The sequence below is a fragment of the Ambystoma mexicanum genome, chromosome 11 (assembly GCF_040938575.1).
Source record: "Ambystoma mexicanum isolate Mex_15411 chromosome 11, UKY_AmexF1_1, whole genome shotgun sequence".
Lineage (NCBI taxonomy): Eukaryota > Metazoa > Chordata > Amphibia > Caudata > Ambystomatidae > Ambystoma > Ambystoma mexicanum.
The window spans coordinates 1,399,239,131-1,399,262,163 of record NC_090934.1 but is presented as its reverse complement, the minus strand read 5'-3'; the positions used below and the strand labels follow the sequence as shown (position 1 = coordinate 1,399,262,163).

The following is a 23,033-nucleotide window of genomic DNA, read 5'->3' as shown; positions in this document are numbered from 1 at the left end:
GCTTCTTCCGCTCCCGCAAGGCCTTCGACGTCAAAGACTGGCACTCATCGCAGTCATCAGTGGCGTGGCTCTTACACAGATACCAGAGGCAGACGTCGTGAGGGTCTGTCAGAGACATCTTGGAACCACAGCCCCGACACTTATTGAAGCCCGACTTCGGGGTAGCAGAAGACGAAGACATTTTCTCGCAGATACGTTTTCTTTACAACAATATTTGGAAGAACCGACGCACAAGAACCGAGGCTCACCGAGATTTCAAAGCAAACACGTTCGCGGAAAAAACAGAACGGAGGCTTCAGGTGTCGTGCGTCCAACATCCGGTGACGTCGACCGTCAGAGAAGGTCCTCGAGAGAGTGTATCGACATCATCAACGCAAGACGCCGAAAAAAGTTTCCGAAGCAGCACAGCTGTGGTAATTACCTGTCAAAGATGTGGAATACGTCAGAGGACACAATCCCCCCTCGAAATGTATTTAACATAACAGATGATGGGAGGCAGGAAGGAGCCCCCCCCCCATTGGCAGTTTGCTCCTTGTTCCTGGTTGGAGAGGAAGAGGTGTGTGTGCACTTCCATCTATTCTGGGACCTGGCCTGGAAGACCCTGAAGGCTTGGTAAGACCAGTCTCTGTCCTTGCCCTGGCTAGACTATATAGCAGGCTTCTATACTGCAAATAAGCACATCATTGTAAGTAAAAACACTTTATCTTCTGTTAATGTCTCATCTTTTGAGAAGTCCAAAAATGGAGTCCCATCAAATGTGAAGCACCTTTTTTCCTGGACTTCTGGCATGAACTTCATGTCCGTTAGGAGCGATTTTTCTTTTTCCTGGTTTTTTTAGCCTCATTCTCCGAGACTTCCAACATACATCTCCGGTCTTTCTTGGTTTATCCTTGCCCTTTTTGGCAAGTGCGGTGATGTTTCCACCCCACTTGTCACTGCAACTCACTGATACCAGGTTACCAGTTCTTGGGAGCCTATTTATTTACATTTTGTGTAGCACTACTAAACCCCTTAAGGAGTATTTTGCTGGGGGAACCTTTATTTATTTTTCTAGAAAATGTGTTTCCCATTATTTTGTTAGTGTGTCCGAGATAGGTTGGTGGTATTGTATTTTTATGTTTTAATATTTTATAGGCTCAGTCCTGTGCATCAATTATTTCAACAAAGTTGTCTTTTAGCCATCACGATTCCCCCAAAAGGCTTCCAGTTTTGTTTAAGCACAACTGCCTTTGTTGGCAATCTTCTTTCATGCAGGAAATTACCAAATATGATCATGCCTTTTTACGGGCTCTTTCTAAAGCCCAGGCAGGGCAGCTGCGAGCTGGGAACTGATAAACCCCCCCAAATACACTTGCTCAACATTGGCTGACATCATGAATGCGGCTCAGCTGGGGAAGCTTTGGCACCATTCTTCAGCCAACCACTGGAACTGTAATCCGAGCACTAAAAAGGACTTAAGGACTCGGGACTGCTATATATACCACCTTTGACAAAGCCTGTCTCCTACTAGTGGAAGCCTATCACAACCCTCTCTGAAGGCTGTGGGGACAACTGGATTTTCATTCTGCTCTTCCATTTGGTGAATGCCCGTCTTTCGTAGGAGCCGCAAATCTACTTCAGTCCCGAAGACCTGCACATCCTGAGAGCAGACCCCATTGTGCTGTAACTCTGGTTCCCTGTACTTTGGGACGGGGGGTGAGGGGGGGCATATTCTTGGCTCTGCTACTGCTCATGCCCCTAGTTGCGTACCAAAGCTGAAATGTTGTGTTCCCTCATCATTGTCTCAAGGCCCTAGGTGTGCCACCCAAGAACATCTCACCAAGTGGATCGTCTTCCTTTCTCCGGTGCTATGGGACCCCTGCAGAGGCATTCCTTTGTCGGGATCCTGAAGTCCAGCAACAGGCACTATCCTGACTAAGAGTTTCGAAATGGAGATGAGATCCACAGCTAGCCAGACCGAAATCTGACCCCCCCAGGATCTTGCATCCGCAGCCCCTGGGCCTTCTTCACTGCAACCAACAGAGCAAGTAGTGTTCCCAAAGTCTCCCGACTTATCTGGAGTCACTGGCCATCTTGGGAGCCCTCCTGAGATTAAACCCACTTGTTTGTGCCACCCTCCCTTAGGACCATACAAATCTCTGTAGGACATACAGTCCTTACCTACAACCATCCCTGGACTAGTCTTTGCTGGCGATACCTGGGAGGTAGGCTTGTGCGGTTTCCCCCACATTAAGCACTGCTCCCCTTTTCCTCTGAAAACCTGTAAGTGCCTACTTACCACATCATAGTACAATACCTGCATTTGATGCAACTTTATCCTAGATTAACCTAAGGGAGGACTTGCACCTAATAACTAAACTCCCCATAAGAAGAAAAATGGCCAACTTCCCTGTGATGTTTGTCAAACACTTGCTAAAAGGCAAAGGCTGGACAGTATCAGAGGTTGCGTTGGTTTGTCTACAATTTAAGAAGTCTGTAGCCCATTTTCTATCGGTATTTCCGCCCCACTTTACCATTGCAACTCCTTCTAATACAATGGTTTACTGTTTTCCATTAAGGTGTAGGCGGGGTTTCTTTTACACACTTGACTGTTTATGTATATTTACTCATCTCATTACACATTGTTCTTGCTAAATAAATTCTTATATATTTTCCAGTATAACTTAAGTAGACCATCATTTACCTGGTCTCCTTTACGAGTGATCTGTACCCTTCTCCTTTGTTCACCCCTCAAGAGTAAGCTCACTGCTCAATCACTTTTACCTTTGGTCCGCTTGAAGTTGCTCTCTAAACCACACACCACCACCAGGAACCGAGGCTCGCCTGATTTCCAGGCCTACACACATGGCCCTAGAGGCAGCGTCTGGCTACGCTTTGAGGTACGTTGAGAATGACTGTATTCACATCCCCAAATGCCCACTAAAAACAGATCCTCATCAGCTAAAGAAGTCCGCAAAATCTGTGTTTTCCTCCCAAAACAATAAGTTGAATACAGCAAGCCTGGCATCGACATTTGCTTGCCTTAGTTGTCAGGCACTGTTTACATGCACCGTTTCCCTCCCTAGGAAGTCTTGAGCTTGCTCTTCCTGGACCCTGGACGAATCTGATGGGAAAACATATTGATTCTGACAAAACAGATGCTACCACATACTTATGAGGGGTTTGAGGATGAGGTTGCGCGATTGGGAGGGATGCTGCTTAAAAGAAAGGGTTCTCTTCAGACTCGAGCTTAAACCTTCCATGTAGGAGCTTGTTTGCCGGGTCTACCTTATGTTGTGAGGCTGGCATTCTCTTAACCTCTTTACGGACATCATGACGGATTGGGATTCCAGTTTTGACCCGCTTGTTGACCCATACAGCTTTTAACATCTAGTCTCCTCCAGTGCAGATTCTGGAACTGCTAGCCACATAAAGGCCATGATGCAAAGGTGTTGTTCATGAAAGTTTTTAATATCTGAAGTGGTACCTTGGTCTTCCCCATGGCCGGTATCCACAACCTCAGATAGGTCTGTGCGTGGGCCCACTGGTTGATCACCATAGATGCCAGTGAAACGTCCCACTGATACGAGGGTGGGGTTCACACTAATGCTGGTAAAAGTGGTTCCACTGCTGAGGCAACAAGGGATGAGTGTGCACCCTCACCACTGTAACAATAGCCAGTACAGGCTCCAGTGAAGATTATGGCACCAGAGAGGCTGAGAGAAAGAGGGTGAGAGGGCCCCATCTTATGACATACACCTCTTCTAAGTGATCCAATACATAAAAGGTGAGGAGCAACAGAAAATACAGTTTGGGAGCGCACAATAAGCTGTGCAGCAGCTCAACGATGCTCCTGCATCCTCTGCATGCTAACAGACTTTAGGTCTGGAAGCATGTGCGAGAAGGTGCTGCTTAGGAAACCTGGCATCTGAATTCAACAATACTGCCTAGCAGCATGCTTCAGTGCCCTCCTCTGAAGGATTGAATGTCTCAGACGCATGGAGGAAAGAGGGGAGAATATTGGAGTACCCTGCAGTATATCATGTTGGGGGAACCTTTACTGTACACGGTCCGCATTTTACTCCTCACAAAAATCAACCCTCGGATATGTCCTATGAGAAACGAAAACATGATCATAAAGAAGGGCAGAAGAGGACAACTCGGAAGGAGCCTGCTGATATGGGGATGGAAAATGCTCTTGGGTAAATATGCAAGTGAATAGACAAGTGGTGCAAGATTGCATAATAGAACATTCTGAACAAATCACAAGCAACAGTGCTGCAAAATTGCACAAAGGTTCATTCTGAACAGCACCCAACTGAAAAACAGCAATATCAAAATGCCAGCACTCACCTGCGCTTCAAGAATGTACATAGAAGCCCCAAACTCTCCTGAACACCCCGATACCAGTGACATGTGAGCACCAAGAGTCAAAGTACCTCATTGATGATTGAAAGGATTATTTCACAAAGAACAAGAAGGATTGAGTGATGCAGCAGAAGCCGGGTTAAAAAAAATAATAATAATCACCCATAGGCGCCTTTGCACGTTTAATAGGGGGAAGGGAATAGAGAAGAATTGATGGCACAGACAATCACCCATTTATTTAGCAGACGGAAGTGTGTGTTATTTTATCTTTGCCAAGAGAAGGAGGGCTAAGTGAAAGAGCAGTGAAGGAGGGAGATTGAAAGTCTGCTTATACTCGATACAGTTGCTGCCCACAACTTCGACCACCTTTGCAAGCTTTCTCGGTATACAATAGTGGACATGAGCTATACCAGCATGCGCAAAATCTGGTGTGTGATCCCCAAAAGGACCATCATTTGTAAGGAGATCGAGACACTAGCCGGAATCATATCAATAGAAAATCAGTGCAAAGTCTCGACTATTAGGAGAGGAGCGGTCACTGTAGACCCAGAGCAGGATTGTATTGGTTGGCCGGGCCCTTTGGCAGACTAACAGTAGGACATCAGAACGTTGAAGGGCAAATCACTGCTCTTGTGCTTTAACTGTCCTATGAATGCCCACAGGCACCAGAAGAAAGGAGGGAGTCAACTGACGTATGCTCCCGCCACAAAAGTGCCACGCTTTCAAAAGCCACTCCGTCTTTCTCATGTTTCCCGAACATTCCCACCTTTGAGAGAAGTTAAAAGGGCCCCACACCTGCGACTTCACAATCAAATCACTCACAAACGGGATGGGAAACTTACAAGCGGAACTCCACAGCAAATGCCACACTTCGGGCTGCATGGCACCGTTCAACTGCTGCCATTACCCAACACCCCATCCCGTGCAGGACAGGCGTTTGGCATGTTCCGTTGAGTGACCTCTGCTGAATTACCGAAAACACTTGTTGCATAAAAGGAGATCTCAGACAGGACTTCGGAGTGTCTGGTAGCTTTAGACAATTGTACAACACGTTGTAGTTGTGCAACCAAAACAATGAAATGCCTGCTCGCCAAATGGCTCCCAAAAAGGACCTGCCAATTTGCACCTTGTCTGTGCATGGCCCCTAAAATGCACGCCACGTCATTCAATGCTGGTAGGGGTTTGCTGGCACAAGTGAGGCAGGCCCAAAGGCTCACAATGGATATCACATTAAAGAAACCTGTGCACCTTCTACAACCCTAATCCAGTACCCAAACAGTCAAACATCTGTACTGGGTTGTAAGATGAATATATTGACAAATGGCTCATTTCTAATATGGACCACACAGCCCTAGGGAAGGAAGTAGATCAACAGCAGTACTAATGACCTCACTCAACGCCAGAGAGTACGCTTCGAATAGGGCATCCTGACGGTCTGGAAGATTAAGAGGTAGACTATTCCAAGACTCATAATTAGGCAATAAGCACAGAGCAAGGGAGTGGGGGGGGGGGGGAGGTCATTAAAGCCTCAATGCCCCTGGGATCCATAGTTACACGCAAGGGCTTTAACGAAGGCCCTGGGGCATTACCGGAGGTGGTGATGCCCCTCACCCCGCTGAGGGGCTTATTACTATTAGTACCACAGCCTGTTAGACCAGGGCACATAGTGTTTATTTCGGAGGCGAGATGCTTTGCAACCCGAAAAACATCCAAATGGCTGCTGCGGTTTGGGAAACATAGTCCGTTCTCCCTTTCCGTCGCAGTCATAGTAAACAAAGTTGATGGCTGCTATGGACCGGGAGAAGGGACTATACGTAGTAGTCCCTTCTCACTTTGCAAAGTGGCCTGACGGGAGAATGAAAAGGAACTGCGTGGGCCACGTGCCGCGCCCCTCATCGGGTAAGTCCTTGTCGGCTGCGTAATGCCCTGGCAAGGGCCAATGAGCCTGGTTGTTACAAGCTCATTGACCCTCGCCAGGTACTAATAAACCATGTTGCCCTCCATGTGACAAGTGGCCTATATCTGACAACAACCATGTCTCCAAGCTCCTAAAGAGGGTTATTGATATTGATATTGTATTTCTATCGCACTCATACACAAGTGTTTCAGAGCGTGACAAGGGAGGGGAGGGGAACAGGGGAGAACAAAACAACAATCTTACTAGGCCCAGTGACATGGAGAACGTGCAAGTGCATGGGTGAGGGGAAAAGTGCATGGAAGGGGGGAGAAGTGGAAAGTGTGGAGCAAAGGAGAAACAGATACATAAATAAATAAAGGCAACAAACCGTGGTAGTGCAGCTGGCAATTGGCAAGTACTGGGTTTAAGGCAGCAGACAGGGTAGGTCTGATAAGTGCAGGAAGAAAAAAGGGGAATTGGGGGGTGAGGGGGAGGACTGTATGGGTACAAATGGTACAGATACAGACCCCAGTGCAAGAGGTGGCCTGGAGGCAGTGCAAGAGGGTGGCAGGATGAGCAGGTCCCTGGGCCCGGAGGACAGAGGGTGGCCAGGTACACGGCGCCAAGAGAACAGATCAGCAGGGGAGAAGGGGAGCGAAGGCAGAAGCAAAAAAGGAAGGTCTTGAGGTGCTTCCGGAACCGGAGATGGTTCTCAAGTTTTAGAGTGGCAGCAAGGCTGTTCCAGAGGGAGGCCCCAGCCGAAGGCAGATCTACCCCATCCCGTTTCTTTGAAAAACAACTGACCCTGAGGGAGTTGGAGGTAGAGGGGCGAAGAGCTCGAGAGGGGAGGTATTTGCGGAGGGATAGCTGAAGGTATTTTGGCCCCTGGCCCCAGAAAGCCTTGGGGACAATGCAGAGGGTTTTGAATTTAATCTTTGCATCCACTGGGAGCCAATGGAGAGATTTCAGAGCTGAAGAGATACGATCCCAGGGCTTGAGGCCAAGGACAAGTCTTGCAGTACTGTTCTGGATTAGTTGCAGAGGGTGGAGTAGAGACATGTTTATTTAGAAAGAGGCTGTTACAATAGTCCAACCTAGAGAGAACCTGAGGTTGGGAGACCATGAGCTTCTGGGGGAAGGAGAGGAAAGGCAGAGTACCTCTGAAGAGGTGCAGTAGGAAGTTTGACTTTTTAGAGACAGAGATGTGGTCGGAGTAGGAGAAGTGTGGAGTCAAAGATGACCCTGAGGTTCTTAGCCTCGCAGGTGGGGGTAGGAGGAGGGCCATGGGAGGCTGGCCAGAGAGTGAGGGGAAAGGATGGTGAAGGTGTGCCGATGAGGAGGATGTCCGTCTTGCTGGCATTCAGACAAAGATCATTGGCGACACACCAATCTTGAATGGCAGTTAGGCAATCAGAGACAAGAGAAGGAAAGGAGGTGGCCGAGGGCAGCTTGAAAATGAGTGGAGGTTCAGCATTTAGACACAGTTTATTTATCACTGCAATAGACCGTATGCAAGCAAAGAAAAACCCAAATACCCGAGAATGGCGACTGAAATGTCATGACTCAAAACGCAACAGTGGATTAATCTGCAAGACTTATTAACAATCTCATTTTACAAATTGAAAAGTTGCGATTGTTGCACTCTGGCTGAGATGTACATTTCCACCGTTAAGGATCGACTAACTAATATTAGGCATGTCCTGACCCTGCACCAGATGATCCATGTCAATATTGGGCATTCCATGACCCTGCACCAGATCATCCCTTGTCAATATTGGGCATGTCCCGACCCTGCACCAGATTATCCATGTCAATATTGGGCCTTCCCTGACCGGCACCAGATTATCCCTTGTCAATATTGGGCCTTCCCTGACCGGCACCAGATTATCCCTTGTCAATATTGGGCCTTCCCTGAACCTGCACCAGATCATCCCTTGTCAATATTGGGCCTTCCCTGACCCGGCACTAGAGCATCCCCTGTCGTTTCCATAAACGCTGCCTCAAATACACCACGTCACTTAGGTTTCACACTTGGGGGTACATTTCGGGGCCCTGGCATTCTGGTAGTGTAAAATGCCCATCCCCTTGATCATATCTCCCAGGAGATCAAGGTTTGAAGAGGAGCAACATTTCAACGCCTTGCATGTAACATTGCGTCTACCCCCAATCCCAAAAGCCCACGAGGGTTCCAAAAATGAAGCTCAATCTAAGGTCGATCGTGTCAAACACCGATCTTAATCCAACAACATGCGAGCAGACAGCACCCCTCCATGACTGGCCTCAGAGTTAGAAATCTGAGACACGCTGAAATGGATATGTAAATGTTCATGGTCATTTATCCAACTGGAGAAGCACAGCCCTGTTATTATATCACATGGCACATTGTTACCCAACAAAACCTTACCACAGGCAAAAAAGTTTGAACCCATTACCTGACTGCGCCGGGTGCTTCCCTTGAAGCTTTTCCCTTGTTGAACGCTCTCCCACATCTCCAACTTCTGTCTCCGTTTTTCCTCTTCCAGCTGACACCAAGCAGTGGGAAATGGAATGCAAACAAGACACAAAAGGTAAACTTTTGGGAGGCACTACAAAAAAGGAATCTCTCATAATATACATTGCAAACATTTTGAAGGGCGATGTCCCCTTTACAACAAAAAACAAATATGGGTTGGACTGGCTCCATAGTTGGGAACAACCCGGGTAGTGCAACATAATTCAAGAAAAGCATCACACAGCTCCCCCCCACCCCCCAAAGGCAATTCAAAAATCTCCACCTCCACCCTATTTCTCCAAGCCTCCCCTTCCCTCTCCCACTGTCCCCCAATGTGACGTCATTACACCACCCAGATGGAAAAATTGCTGCTTCTTTTCCGAAAGCATATATTTGGTCTCCTGGGACACGAGGAAGAATGTGCCAGGCGCCCTGATCCAGCCCCAAAGATGAGCAGCACCCAAGCCATCAGCCACTTCTAACCCCAACCAACACATCAAGAGAGGAGCAGCGCCCGAGCCATCAGCCACTTCTAACCCCAACCAACACATCAAGAGAGATGAGCAGCGCCCGAGCCATCAGCCACTTCTAACCCCAACCAACACATCAAGAGACTGCCGCCTACTCAATGCATAAAATGCTTAAGTACAGGTAGGATTAATGGGGGTACAATGGCAAATGTAGAAGACGTGACTCGCAGGCTATACTGCTTCTCTCAAACCTTAGAGACTTAGCTACATATGAAAAGACCCATGTGCCTTTTTAGAATTGGAACGTCCTGAGCCACAAGTGTGTCTATTTAAAGTGCAAATCCACTGTGGTCTCAGTTGGTATATACATAATTTTTGCTGGAGTCTGACTACAGGTGACAAACCTTGAAATGTACATAGCTCAGGAATCGGACAATGTAATTAATGGAAAAAAATACCAATCCTATCGTGACGCTGAAGGAATTGTGCAAGTTTTAATTAAAACACGCGTTTGCTTTCCAAACCAAATAAAGTAAGCATAACCTTGCAGCAGTAGTTCTGATAAGCACTCAACAATCTGTATCCTTCGATCGGAAAACACTCATACACTGAGCTAAGAAATTGCATCTGAATACATCTCAGACAGGGGGGGTTCACTTTTGTTTTAAAGGTGCACGCAGAAGGCAGAAACACGCAGTTTACAGACGGTGTGACGCGGTTACACACCCACTGCTAGCAATTAAGGCGAAGGGTGAGAACAGCTCAAAGAGAATGAACAAACGTTGCACAATTTTCAGGGCATATTAGTACCACAGCTTAGTTAACCGTATGCCCTCTTGTTCTTTATAGATTATACTGAATGACCGACACACCACATATGTTTGGAAATAGATTTTTTTTATCACTGAAAACACTAACAAGTAGGTGTGCAGCAAGTATGTATTATGGGCATTGTAACCATGTGTGATCAAATAGAAAGTCCAACACGGCACCTGGATATTTAGTAAACCTATCCTTTAATATAGTCACTGGCAGGGTGCATTTACCACTGCATACAAGTTACAAAATGTATTGAATGAAATGTAAAAAAACTGAAATCCCACTACAAGAAAACTAGCTCTAGCAAATGTCACTAACAATAGCAAAGGCGCATTACATTCATATTTCTGGTCTAATTTGAGAGTTTTTTCCCCCACTCATGTTGCTCTTTGATTTTCTTTTAAAATGTTATGGCAGAACATGTTAAAAAAGCACGTTGAACTAAAACATATTCTATTACAGTACCAGCAGCGCGAAATGTGTAGGGCAAACATTTTCTCTTCTGAATAAAGGATTAACACCCTAGGATAGCAAGTATCTAATAGAATGGGAGACAAGTGGTTTGAGACTTGTTATAATGTTCTGTAAAACAGGAGTTGTATTGTTCACAAATTATTGGACGCCCAAGAAAGCAGCACATCATCACAGACTTTGTGTTGGAACTCAAAGGATATGGTCAGTTCAGCGCTACCAGTAGAACACTGCCCCAAAATGAGCCCCAGCATTGTTGGGAGGGGATGCCATGCGAGAGTATTCTTGGAGTACAGGGACTGAATAATTGCCAGTAAGCCCTGGGGGGATGTTATAACCTTGCAAGACCTGCCATTGATTACCACAGAATGGAAGGCCGTTTTCAAGTCAGCAAATGCCACATACAGCTTACATTTTCTTAGGCGTAAATGAAGCCTCAAGCACTGTTCAATAGTGACCATTCCCTGTTGGAGGCCACCAGCAGCGGATGGATTATTCCCAACGTGTCCAACCATTCTTGGAGGTGACCCAAAATTATTTTAGCATACAATTTCCCTGCCCCATCTAGCAGGGGGATTGGTCTAACTTTCTGGATGAATTTTGCTCCCTTTTTTGAAAATTGGCACTATTACGGCATCACGCCAAGTATCGGGGGCCAAGCCGATTTTCACAGCATTACAAACTCTTGCCATCACCAGGGCATTCACTGAGTGTGGACCTTGCTTCGAGAAGCAGAGGATAACTTTACAACAAATGTTACTAGGAATACAGGTACGTGGCACAGGTTCTAGCAGGGCAGTGGGCAATTCCAATTAAGCGACAAGGGCAGTAATTAGGGGTGGGGAGAAGAGGGAAATGAAAAGTAATCAGGCCGCAGATGTGATCGGGGGTCTCTACTGTACATGTAGAAGGTACTCTGAAGAGGAGCGTCTTCACCTCCTTTCTGAATTGCACCATGATGGGTGCAAAACAAGTGTTGACGGGTGTGAAGTTCCATGGAAGGCGGTATATATATGGATAATGCCAGCTTCCCTGTTTTTTTTCTTCATTTTTTGCAGCTTTATTGTGATCAGATAGTGGCTTCTTGTGGGGCGTTGGCCGGCAGAGATGGTGACCTTGTTGGCAAGGTAGGAAGAAGCATACAAAGTCCCAATTTTGGCAATGATCCAGCTGGTCGTGGAGGTGACGCAGGCTCGTTATGTTATGAAATTGTTGCAGCGCGACAACTGCCATAAGGCCCCTGAGCTCCAAGTAGTTTCGAAAATGTGGGATGTCTACTAATGTAAAGGCAGCGAAGTGTGACTAGCAAGAACAGATGTTACCGGCAGAGAGGTTTATAAAAGACAACAAATGTGGAGAGGATTCAGAGTGTCCGTCAAGTATAAGGTAACTTATTCCGCAGCAGGATGGAAATCTTCCTAGGGTTTTTTTCTGTTCTTCTTTTCTAACATGAACTCCTGCGAGCACAGAGGTCGGCCAGAAATCTATTGTGCTCATTTGTCCCGGATACATGCTGGTCAAGTCATACTAGATTTATGCGTACAGCATAAAGCTTTAACATTGATGCTTTTCCGAATTGGAAGCCACTGGTGTTGTCAGAGCTTGGATAGCGGAGAAGTTATTTTACCCATTTGCCTGAGTTGTCACACAGTGTTTCGCAATCCTTGAAGTTTCTTCAGTGAATTTCCACTGGATCAGTTGAGTCTGGAAAAAGCTAATGCCCACATAGCTTGGGTCCTGAAAGAGAATGTTGAATACAGGAAAAAAGGTGCCACAGTAGCCGAAGCTCGGAGTAGTGCGCCTTTAATACCAGTTTAATTTGCGGTTCTCAGGTCAGTGGAGTCTAAAATGGCACCCAGGTTCCTTACCTGTGTAACTGGGGTCTAGCAGATTCCTAGATCGGGGTCCCTGCCCAAATAAGCAAGTTTTAACCGCATTTGGTGAAAGGCTGCATTATTTCATGGCATTTTTTAGGTGGGGTGTGGGGTAGCAGTACGTTTTATATGGATTTCAGGGAGGTATGGGGTCAGGGGGTGTAGATGGATGTTATCCGGGGCTGCACCCCCAGAAAAATGCTGCAAAAAAAAAATGCAGTGAAACAGGCACCGTGGCGAGTTATGCCAGATCCCTACACAAGTGGCCCAGATCTCTCTTGACTGACCCATTACTGATGCGTCCACGACCAGACCTGTATGACCAACTAGTGTAGTTCAATGTGTGTGGGCAAAACAGAGCTCATTTTACACAAATTAGTAATTTGGCAGCAGAGTGTGGTTACATTTGCACTGCAACATAAACAGCTGCCAGACACCAAATTTCCATCATTGCACGCTGGCGTGCAAAAGTGAAAACACTGCCTTTTCCAATGCATTCCACCGTGCGGAGGGTGTAAACACTTCCTGGCATGCTTTTACTTTTAATTTTGAGAACCACTTCACATGCTTAGCCAGAAGCGCACACAATTACAATTAAACCCTGTCCGACAGCATTTATTTGTAATTGTAAACACTGCCTGCCATGCTTTTACAATGGATCCCTATGGGGCCAGTCTGCTTTATGTTGGTGGATAAAGCTGTTGGGACCCAATATCTGGGTTTGCTTTGTTACGCGCGTTTTGAAGGAGAGGCAACTGTCAAAGAGGAATCCTAGCGACTTGGCGCATGTGGTGTGTAGTGGGGTGAAACTTTCTAGGTCCATGGCAACTAATCAAAGTCTGGGTGTGTTTGTGGCACTGGAGAAAGAGAATTTGTTTTTTGTGCGACTGGGCTTTAGGTATGCTCTTGACATTCAGGCATGTCTCAGGAGGAGGCTGGCTTTGAGGTGGTCGAGGTCTTTCATGGAATCGATTTCGATGGAGTGAAATATTATCTGCGTCCAGTGGCTCCATGTAGAGGTTGAAGTTCAAGGATGGATCCTTCAGGTACTCTACAGGCGACCGGTTTGGGGGGTTGGGCAGGGGCAGCAGAAGTTGTCCAGCTGGATGAACGGAGGGCAGTCTTCAAGGTATGAGGTGAACCACTGGAGTACAGTCACACCGACTCCCATGCCTTTGTTGATATCAAAGAGGGCTTGACAATCCACCGAGCCAGAGGCGGCAGAAAGACGATGCAGTACCAGGAGTTGGGGGTAACCATATTCGAGGAATGCAACAAGCGTGGTCTACCTCTTGGATGGTGGCAGTCTGTGTGCTGCATCTTTGCCTGAAGTCCGATTGGTAGCTCTGTAGGAGGTTGGTGTCGATGTGAGCTTGAAGTTGAGAAGTTGCAGTCCTTTTGAGAATCTTTCCAAGGAAAGGAAGGTGTGTGAAGGGGCGATAGTTGCTGAGGTCATCAGGGCCAATTGTTGGTTTCGAGTAGTGGAACATGTTCCTTGTGGGAGGGATGCATTGCTAGCAGCGAGGAATGGAGTGCTTTCGTGGGGGGGGGTATCTTGAGGATGGGGCTTGGAGGATGGTCAGTAGCTTAGAACATATCTGTGAGGGGTGCTAAGGTGTCAGTCAGGTCCTCTGTGGATACAGATTTGAATGTGATCCATGTCGTTTCACGTGGTAGGATGATGGTTGGTGGATCTTGCTGGGCTGGTCAATGAGAAAAGGTGCTGATTTAGGTCAATTTCTCAATGGACTGTTGGATTGGAAGCACTAGGAGAAGGTTTATGCACTATTCCACTGCCTTGAAGAGAGTTTTGTTTTTTGTTTCCATGGTTGGCTTTAGCGATGGTATTCCGGGAGTAGATGGCTTTCACGGTCGTTATCAGTTGTCTGTGGGCAGTCTGGAGTAGTCTTGTGTTCTACCCGATTTTCTGTAGCTTTCAGAGGAGTCCTCCTGGGTGCACGGGGAGCGGTCATTTGTTTCTCTAGAGCATATATGTGTCGAGGATAGTCTTCGGGGTGTTGGTGAATCTTTTAGTAGGATGTTGCAGGACCTGTACTCTGGTCCTCATAGGTAGTTAGGAGTGGAGGTTGGGGAGGTCCTCCGTGAGTGGTCTAAAGGGAAGAGTTAGTTGGGCCGACGCAGGTTATGATGGAGGGAATGACAAAGTGATCAGACCCAATCAAGGGGTACAGGTGCACTGTAATGGAAGGTCGGTATGGTAGCAGTGATGAGGTCTAAGCTGTTGCCTGCCATGTAGGTTGGTTCACTCGTGTGCTGGGTGAGGTTCAGTGTGTCTAATAGAATGAGAACAGCTTCCTCCATACCTTTGTTGGCTATGCATCTTGTAGTACTAAATTCTAACACTCCAACAATAACTTCTGCATTAAATCACGGAAATTGTTTAGATTAAAAAAACAATAAAAAACAAACACCTTTCACTTGTTGCTCTTTTTTCACTGACCTAAACGATGCCCTTTATCACAGCCAAGCTGTTTTCTCCGTTCTTTTATTTCCTTTCCTTCTTCACCTGTCGGAATCATTTTTTTATCTTCTCTTCCATCATATGCTGCCATCTAGTGGATTTTTATACCACAGAGAAAAGAGTACAAGTTCCATCTACCCAACAATCCGTTCCTGGCTTTGGGTGGTGGGTAGACGAGGCTGAAGATGGAGTAGTGGCACGAGTGTACCACTCCCGTCACCAGCCAATATTGCCATTTAGCCTGGCAGGATGGAGGGCTCCTCTGGCCGTCAAATACAGATCTAAGCTTTGATAAATAGTTGCAAAAGACAAGTGGTAGCTCATCGAAGCCAGTCTGTTCATATTAACAAATATTCATTTGGGCTGCAGCCTTTCACTAAATCAGGCAAGGCCACATTCTGGCCGGAATGAAGCTCATATTATTGCTGGTTCGCTATTGGTTCCCTTTGTAGCGAAAGGAAACAATTGATGCTACACATGCGCAGAACGCGAGTAGGGTAAACCGTGGTATAATCGATTTCCACTCAATGTCTGCATACCCACTTGAGGAGGATCACTGCTGGACCTCAGTGCCCATACTGGGAAGATGTGGCACTTCAGGATCACCGAATGACAGCGAGAAGCAGACCGTCACCACGGGCAGACCCCAAACCAAGTCCTGCTTTTTTTTTCTTTAGAAAAAGCTTTATTTTCATTTGCTTGGTGAAAACAGATCGATCAATCAATCAATGCAATACAGTGGTTCTTGTGACATTAATAACAAATATGATGCAGGCAACGTTACTCACTCCAGAGATGATATACCCCCAGTCTCTGCATTATCGTGAGGTAACGGCACAAGTCTAACTAGATATCCTTAGGTCTGGTGTTAACGTCCCGTACAACTCCGCCATATCATTCACCCACGTAAGATCACTCAACCGCTCCCCTATTGCAGGGGCGGCATGTTGTTTCCAGCCGAGCAGAATCAGTCTCTTGGCTAAGAGAAGTCCCAGATTCAGAAACCTTGGTTTCTACTCAACCATCGCCTCGGTGATGCCCAATAGAACGACCCTTGTTGGAAGCAGCTCAGAATGACTGGTGTGAACAATTCATGGTGGCAACAAGTAAGATAGACACCAGTGATCACAGTTAAAGGGTGTTTATTGAAGAATTAATGCTGTGTGCAAGTTGGAAAAATGCACAATCTAAATCTATATCGAAGATGGCAGCAAGCGTCAACCATCAAATGAAAAATAAGGCAGTTCTAGTGGCGTTGTGTCAACATAATAAAAGGCCGATACTAAGAAACCTATTGCCAAACCTCACAACCAATACAAAAGAATGTGGGATATTTCTCAAGATAAGAAAGAAGTGTTCCCAAATAATATGTCAGGGTGCGGTAGCCTGGGTCTCCCTTGCCCATGCTTTGGACACACGGTAAAATGGGAGCGTGGAGCACAGTACAGTGCAGTCTTGGGCTTCTCCAGCACGAGACGACCGTTCCAATGGCAGCTCTCAGGACAAACACTCAGTCAATGGCCAAGTCTCGTTTCACTTGAAAGTCTCTTGCCTTTGAGGACCCAACTTGTTCAAATACCAAAGTGAAAGTTCCTTTAACAAATGAAAAGTTCACTTACAATGTTCGCTGGGTGATGGGTTGACCCCTGGATCCCCCTCTTCTGGGCGCTGAACCTTCTTGTATCATATTCCACAAATATTAAGGTCTAAACAGTACCAACCACTGTTTCTTTTGACATCAGACTTTGCCCCTCTTGGGATTCGCTTCCCTAGTTTCTTCTCACTGGAGGATTCACTTCCTTGGGCCTCATTACGAGTTTGGAGGCAGCCATGCAACTCGGGTCGGGTCTAGGTTCCCTGATGGGGCAATACTGGGCCATTCCGTCCTTGGAGGGCCTGGTATTTCCCCATTCAGGGAACCCGGACCCAGTCCATCCCCATCCCCACTTGAGCCGCCATAGGGCTCAAATGGGAATGGGGAGCATGCTAACAACGGGCCCGTTAATGACTGGTCCGTTAGCATGCTGGGCTGCTCGCGGGACCCACTAAGGACGCCTGGCAGGTCCTGCGAGCAGACCTCGTAATAGGGCGATAAGGGGTTAACAGCTCCGGCACCTTTACCAGCGCTGTTAACCCCTTACCGCCCTTCTCGTAATGAGGCCCTTTCACTTAGTTTGTAGACCAAAGTCTTTCAACTGTAATGGGATTTTACTAGACCTCCTGTATGACCACTTTGACCTCTTTCAGTGACTCATATACAGCCTTCTGATGCCCGTAGTTTCACTCAGATGGTGATCGACCACAGTCTCTTGAATTAACACCCACTTGGTGCTGGTTTTCCCTCTGCAGCAGGCCTCCCCTTAAGTTCTTTACACAGTTCATTAAACTTGGTTCAAACTTGCCACTTCCCGCTTCTCATTCAACACATCCCGGTTCTTAACGATACTCCGCTCGACTCGCTGGCTGTGATGACCCGCTTGGCTTTTGGCTTTCCTGGAGTCAAGGCTGGTACCATGGGCGCAAGAGCTTCCCTCAGTCCTGCTTAACGCGTAGGCTTGCCTTGTACTATTGTTCGCAGCCTTAGGATCTCTTCCACAAAGGTTCCGTGGGTCTGGGACGAAAAGGGCAAGGTCACTTCTCTCCTCGCCACCATCATGTTTCCTGTTGCACCCCATTAGCTGTCTCGTGCTGTGTGCCGTGCTCGTACTGTGCTCTCTGGCGCCACCTTTTATCCCTGTGTGGAAGGGAAAGGGCGTGTGCGATTATGATTAATTGCTTGACTTTGCCTGACCCTTGTATTGGGACAGGTCAGGTAAACGGCTCTGGTCTTAGTCCATTGTCCTTTGTGTTGAGTGAAGTGTTTGTGTTGGAAAACGGAGGCTGGGGTAGCAGTGGTTTAGAATGTCCTATTTGAGAGGAGGGGGAAAAGGCGTCAAAGGAAAGGGAATACTGTGTCTCACCCGAAAGTGTCCCACACCCAGAGGACCGCCCACCCAGGTGACCCGACCCTCACTGGTCACTGCAGCCTGCCCATTGTGTTGCCACCAGTGGGTCCATGCGACTCATAGTTGGTGTTGTACATCAAAGCGCGGAGGGTCAGGGTACCCGCTGCAGATTTCTCCAGCCTGATGTGAGGCGGTTGGGCCTGCAGGTCTTCCCACTAAGAGACAAATAATCTCTTTGCCGCTAAATAATAGAGCTCAAAGTGAGGGGCTCCGAGGCCTCCTTCGTCCTAAAGCCCAGTCATTGGCAGCCAACTCATCCGGACCCCTCTATTGCCCCCACACAAAGGACATACACAGTGTCTGTAATTCCCTAAAGAACGCCCTACCTTGCCATAACGGGATATTGGTACAATAGCTTCAGGAATATCTGCATTTTCACTATGGAGAGACGGCCCATCAAGGATACTGGGACCCCCCCCAAACACTCCAGCTTGGGCACTAGCTGCCTCATATAAAGAGTACAGCTCAACGCTATTGTCACTTTTGCAGACCTATGGACAATAATCCCTAGATATCTGAATGAGTCTTGGACCACACGCAACCCATGGCACCCCAGATGCCCCTGCATAATGTCCGTCAGCAGGAACACCTGAGATTTATCCTTATTGAGATGTAGTCCAGAACATCTACTGAATTCCTCCACCATCTGTAGGACTACCCCCGCCACATCATCCGGGTCCCTGACATACAGCAGGATGTCATCGGCGTATAACGATATTATCGGTGGTTGGAAAGCCCAAACTCAGCCCACTCCAAGAAGGTTGGTGTCCAATTAAATCAGCCAAGGGCTCGACCAACAGCGCAAACAAGAGGGGGGTGGGAACAGAGGACATCCCTAACGGGTGCCACCCCCCAACTTAATAGCTGCAGATCACGTCTCATTCGTGTTTACTCTCTTGCAATCAGGTCTCTATACAACAACTATATCCATGACCCGAAACCCGACATTTTCCAACTCTGCAAATAGGTAAAGCCAGTACACTGCATTAAAGGCCTTCAGCATATAATCATATCAATAATCAACGCAAAACACTTGTGTACGAGCGTGATACAAATAAAATATAACACAGGACGGTATGATGCACATGCACCCATGTCCTTACCCGGCTGCAGCATCACTGGGATCACAGCGTTATGTACAGTCTCTGGGAGAACACCGCAACAAAGCACCTCCTCCCACATCTGCAGTAGATACAGCGCTAACATGTCAAAGAACTCTTCATACAATTCATCTGGGCCAGGTGCCTTGCCTGACAGAAGTTCATTAATTGCCCTTTTAAGTTCCTCCTGAGACAAGGAAACCTCATGCGCTCCCACAGCCTCCCTCGGCTATAGCGAGGTGGGGATGGCATCGAGATATTCCCTAATCTCTGCATCTGTTGTCTCACCTTTTGGTCGATATAATGGTTTGCAAAAAGAGCGACTTCCTCATGTATGCCTCTCCGAGTTCACACGCTCTATGGTCTCACTGTCAATATATGTGAATAGGCTCCTGCCCGCCTCTCTGCATATCAACATAGCTAAAACATCCCAGCCTGTCCGCTTCCCCATAATGGCATGCCATCATGGGCTTGTCGAAGTATCTGACCTCCCTCTGGGCGAGATTGGGGAAATGGTCTTACTCCCTTTTAATCTCGGAAAGCACCTTCGGAGAAGGTGCTCTAACAGAATGAGCTCGGAGTTCTTTCAAATCGCCTTTCAACCCTGACCATGTCACGCCTGATCTACTTCAGCACACCCCAATTAGCCAACATTGCAACTCCCAACACATATACTATGAACACCTGCCCCAGCACCACGATTGAAGAGGCAGACCCAACATAAGGTGGAAAAAGAGTCATCCAGGTTACCCTCAACCCGGCCACAAATGCTGGGTCCCTTAGCGCCATGGGGGTCTAAGGCAACTTTCCACCGACCAGTTGACAACCAACAGCAAAGGGGAATGATCTGAGAATGTCCTTGGGAACATAGTGCAGTCTAACACTCTGTTAACATAAAATCAGACAGGTAACAGATAAATAATAATCGATATGCAAGCGAGTAAACACGAATCAATAAAATCGATATGAGAGTACATGTGATCTGCGGAGGGATAGGAGAATTTGCGCTTAGCACCATGTCGTAACCGCCACATATCAGCCATATGCAACTCCCTGACTCTGGACCCAATCGTGCGTGTCGCCCTTGACAGCTCATGGGGACCTGTGGTCGACCTATTCTGTGCTAGTACCATGATCGTGTTAGAGTCCCCTCTCCCCACCAGAACAGGGGACCCAAAAGATCTGTCAGTTTCACACAGAAGTCGGGGTCCTCCACATTTCAATAGTACAACCTCTCTCCTGCATAGTAACCCATGTACTAGCACATACCTCCCATTTTCATCTACAATGGATTTCATACAAAAGAATCGAAGTGATTTAAGAATCAATATCATCACCCGCCACGCCCTGGTTAAGTATGATGTGAAATGGCACTGGCCACCACAGGACTGGGCTACCCGTTGTGCCACAGAACCCACTATGTGAGTCTCCTGCAAAATAGCAGTATATTAGCATCCAATCAGCTGACCTGAGCGAGAATTCTCTGGGTCTTAACAGTTGACAAGCCCCTAAACATACCAGCTCAGTAACTTAATCGGGGTCAGTCCTGCCATTCTCCTCACCGGAATTCCATTTACAGAAAGGGATTGCTCCTGAACCTGCACCTTGAAAACCACTGCGCTGCATTCCCAGCCATGCACACTGCGTTCCGCACCAAGCTTTTTCAAACTGAACTCACTTATTCCCTGCATCCCCCCCTCCTCCCTCACTGCCTACCAGCAGTGTGACAACATTCCCTTCCTTGCCCTCCTAGCCCACAATGATACAACCCCAACATCCAGGTTTATTCCCAACTGTAATAACAGGGGTGCAATCGCAAAGGGGGAATACCGTCGCCGCTCCAGGCATTACACTTTGTATTACTAACGGCATGCATGCATTACATTGACTTTGATGACAAAACATGTCACCATGGACTTCTCAGACAGTATAACAGAGCCAACAGCTCTGTATTCCAGTGTTCTCAAGTTTTCAGTGAGGCATGCAGGTGATCGTCAATGGGCCACTGAATCAAGATTTTAGCCTCTATACATTTAACAGCCTCCTATGGCACCGTAAACAATATCCAACTTGCCTTAGAACTCGAAACGTGGTCTGGCCAGATAGAGCATTGCATATTGATACAACACTCCTGCAGCAACGTTTTGACCCCAAAGTACTGGCGGCGCTTTTGTTGGACCACCACAGAGAAATCGAGAAGATCCAGATCACCTAGGATCCCAGTCAGAGTTCTTTCTTGTCCCTTGCGAGCTTCAGCAGTAGGTCCCTATAACGATAACTCAGTATCTTGGCGATGATACGTCTCAGGAAGTCTCCTCAGGGTGCAGTGTCCCCCTTACCACTGGGGAGTGGATTTAGCAAACTTATCCACTCCACCGGCTTCCTTCCCTCCCCGGCACCGCTTGTCATGACTTACAGTAGAGAAACAAACAGGGTGCCGCCTCAGTTGCCAGTGTGCACCCGGTATCGAGTGATGGCTGCCCTGTACAAGGGATTATGGGGCTCTAGATGCTTGTTTCCCTGCTATCCACCAGCAGCAAGAACAGGTACTCTGCTCCACTGCTCCTTATAAAAACTGCAAGGTATGGTGGTGCTCAGCCAGACACACCCCTCAGCCCACTAATATTCAGACAATCGAGAGGCCACCAGGGGGCGCACAGGCAATGGCAGCCTGAACACGCCGCTCCCGCCGTAACTGGGACACGCAGAGGGATTGAGCCCCCCCCCGCAACCCCCCCACGGGAGATCCACGGCCCACGGAACCTGTGAACCTCGGGTGCCCCCCGAGGCGAAAGAGCGGCATCTGGGGACCCCCGGGGGCCCGAGAAGGAGCTCCGCAGCCCGAAGGGAGGAGCCCCAGAGAGCCCCAGGCAGCGTCTCAACCTTCGAGAGGGGAAGTGGCGACCTGTATTCGGAGGCGCGCACGACCCCCTCTCCTCCCCGAACGCGGAGCGTGCCGGCGCCCCGGCAGAAGACCCGCCGGCGACACCCCTGCAGCACCCTACCGAGGAGCCGTCGCGGAGGGGGAAGTCCCCCGCTGAGGAGCTGGGAGAAACGCGGGCCGCGACCCGCGTAGGGAGAGGCGGCTTGCCCGCGCTCCCGAACTCGGTGCCGAGGTAGGTGGGGGGGGGGGGGGGGGGGGAGTCCACCCCGGCCCCCACGCAACCCTCAAGGACCCCGGGGGACCAGCCGCGGGACGCATCGGTGGGCTCGGAGGGGCGAGTCGGCCCCGCCCCCCCCTGTCGAGCCCCCACCCCAAAAAAAAAAAAAAAAAGAAGAAGTGAAAAAAAGTCAGGAAGACGCGGGGGAAACGCCCCCAGCCCTGGAGGGGTCACAAATCTTTTGGAGGAGAGTATCCTCGAGCCCATCACTTTCCTAGGTGGAGGCCCCTGGGCTCTATCCCGGGGCGAGTGCCCGCCTGGGGGCTCTCGCTGGAGGAATCGCGCCTGAGAGCCCCCCAACAAACCGCTATTGGACAGCCATGGCCGCTCCCCCCCCACCCTAAGAACTGCTACCAAAGACAGAGGACACAAGGGGGGCAGGGGGTGTGAGGCCCCCACCGGAGGTCGGTGGGGCGAGTGCCCGCCCACCCACGAGAGGCCCCCCACAGAGGGCCACACCGGAAGGAGAGAGAGCGCGTCCCCCGACCGGGCTCTGTCCCTTGCCCCCAGGGGCGCACCAGCAGAGGGGAGAAGCAGGAGGACCGAATGAGTTGGCGCCGTACCCTCCAGGAGTACCGCTACCAAGACACCAGCAGGGAGAACAGCGACCCAGACCGACGGGCCGGCATGTCTCATTCCGAGACCCCACCCCTGCCCACCCTCACCATGGAAAAGGGCTTTGCCTCGGTCTTGCAGGAGATTAGGGACATGCGGGCAGACATCGCCCAAAAAATGGAAAACATGGACCTCAGAGTGGACAAAGTCGAGGATAGACTGTCACAACTAGAGTCCAACCAGTCCTCAGCAGCGACCCAGGAGCTGGACACGGCCCTGAGACTAACGGCCCTGGAAAAGAGAGATGAGGAGAGGGCAAGACAAATGGACGACTTTGAAAATAGAGAGCGGAGGAACAACC

The 23,033-nt window shown here is 48.5% G+C and overlaps 1 protein-coding gene across 1 annotated transcript in view; it reads right to left on the bottom strand.

Annotated features, from left to right (window-relative positions):
• SELENOS (selenoprotein S) overlaps positions 1-23,033 on the bottom strand; it is a 129,356-nt gene that overhangs the window by 46,098 nt on the left and 60,225 nt on the right. The window contains exon 4 of the mRNA XM_069625022.1: positions 8,677-8,766. Within this exon, the coding sequence (XP_069481123.1) occupies positions 8,677-8,766 (90 nt within the window). The remainder of the gene's footprint in view (positions 1-8,676; positions 8,767-23,033) is intronic.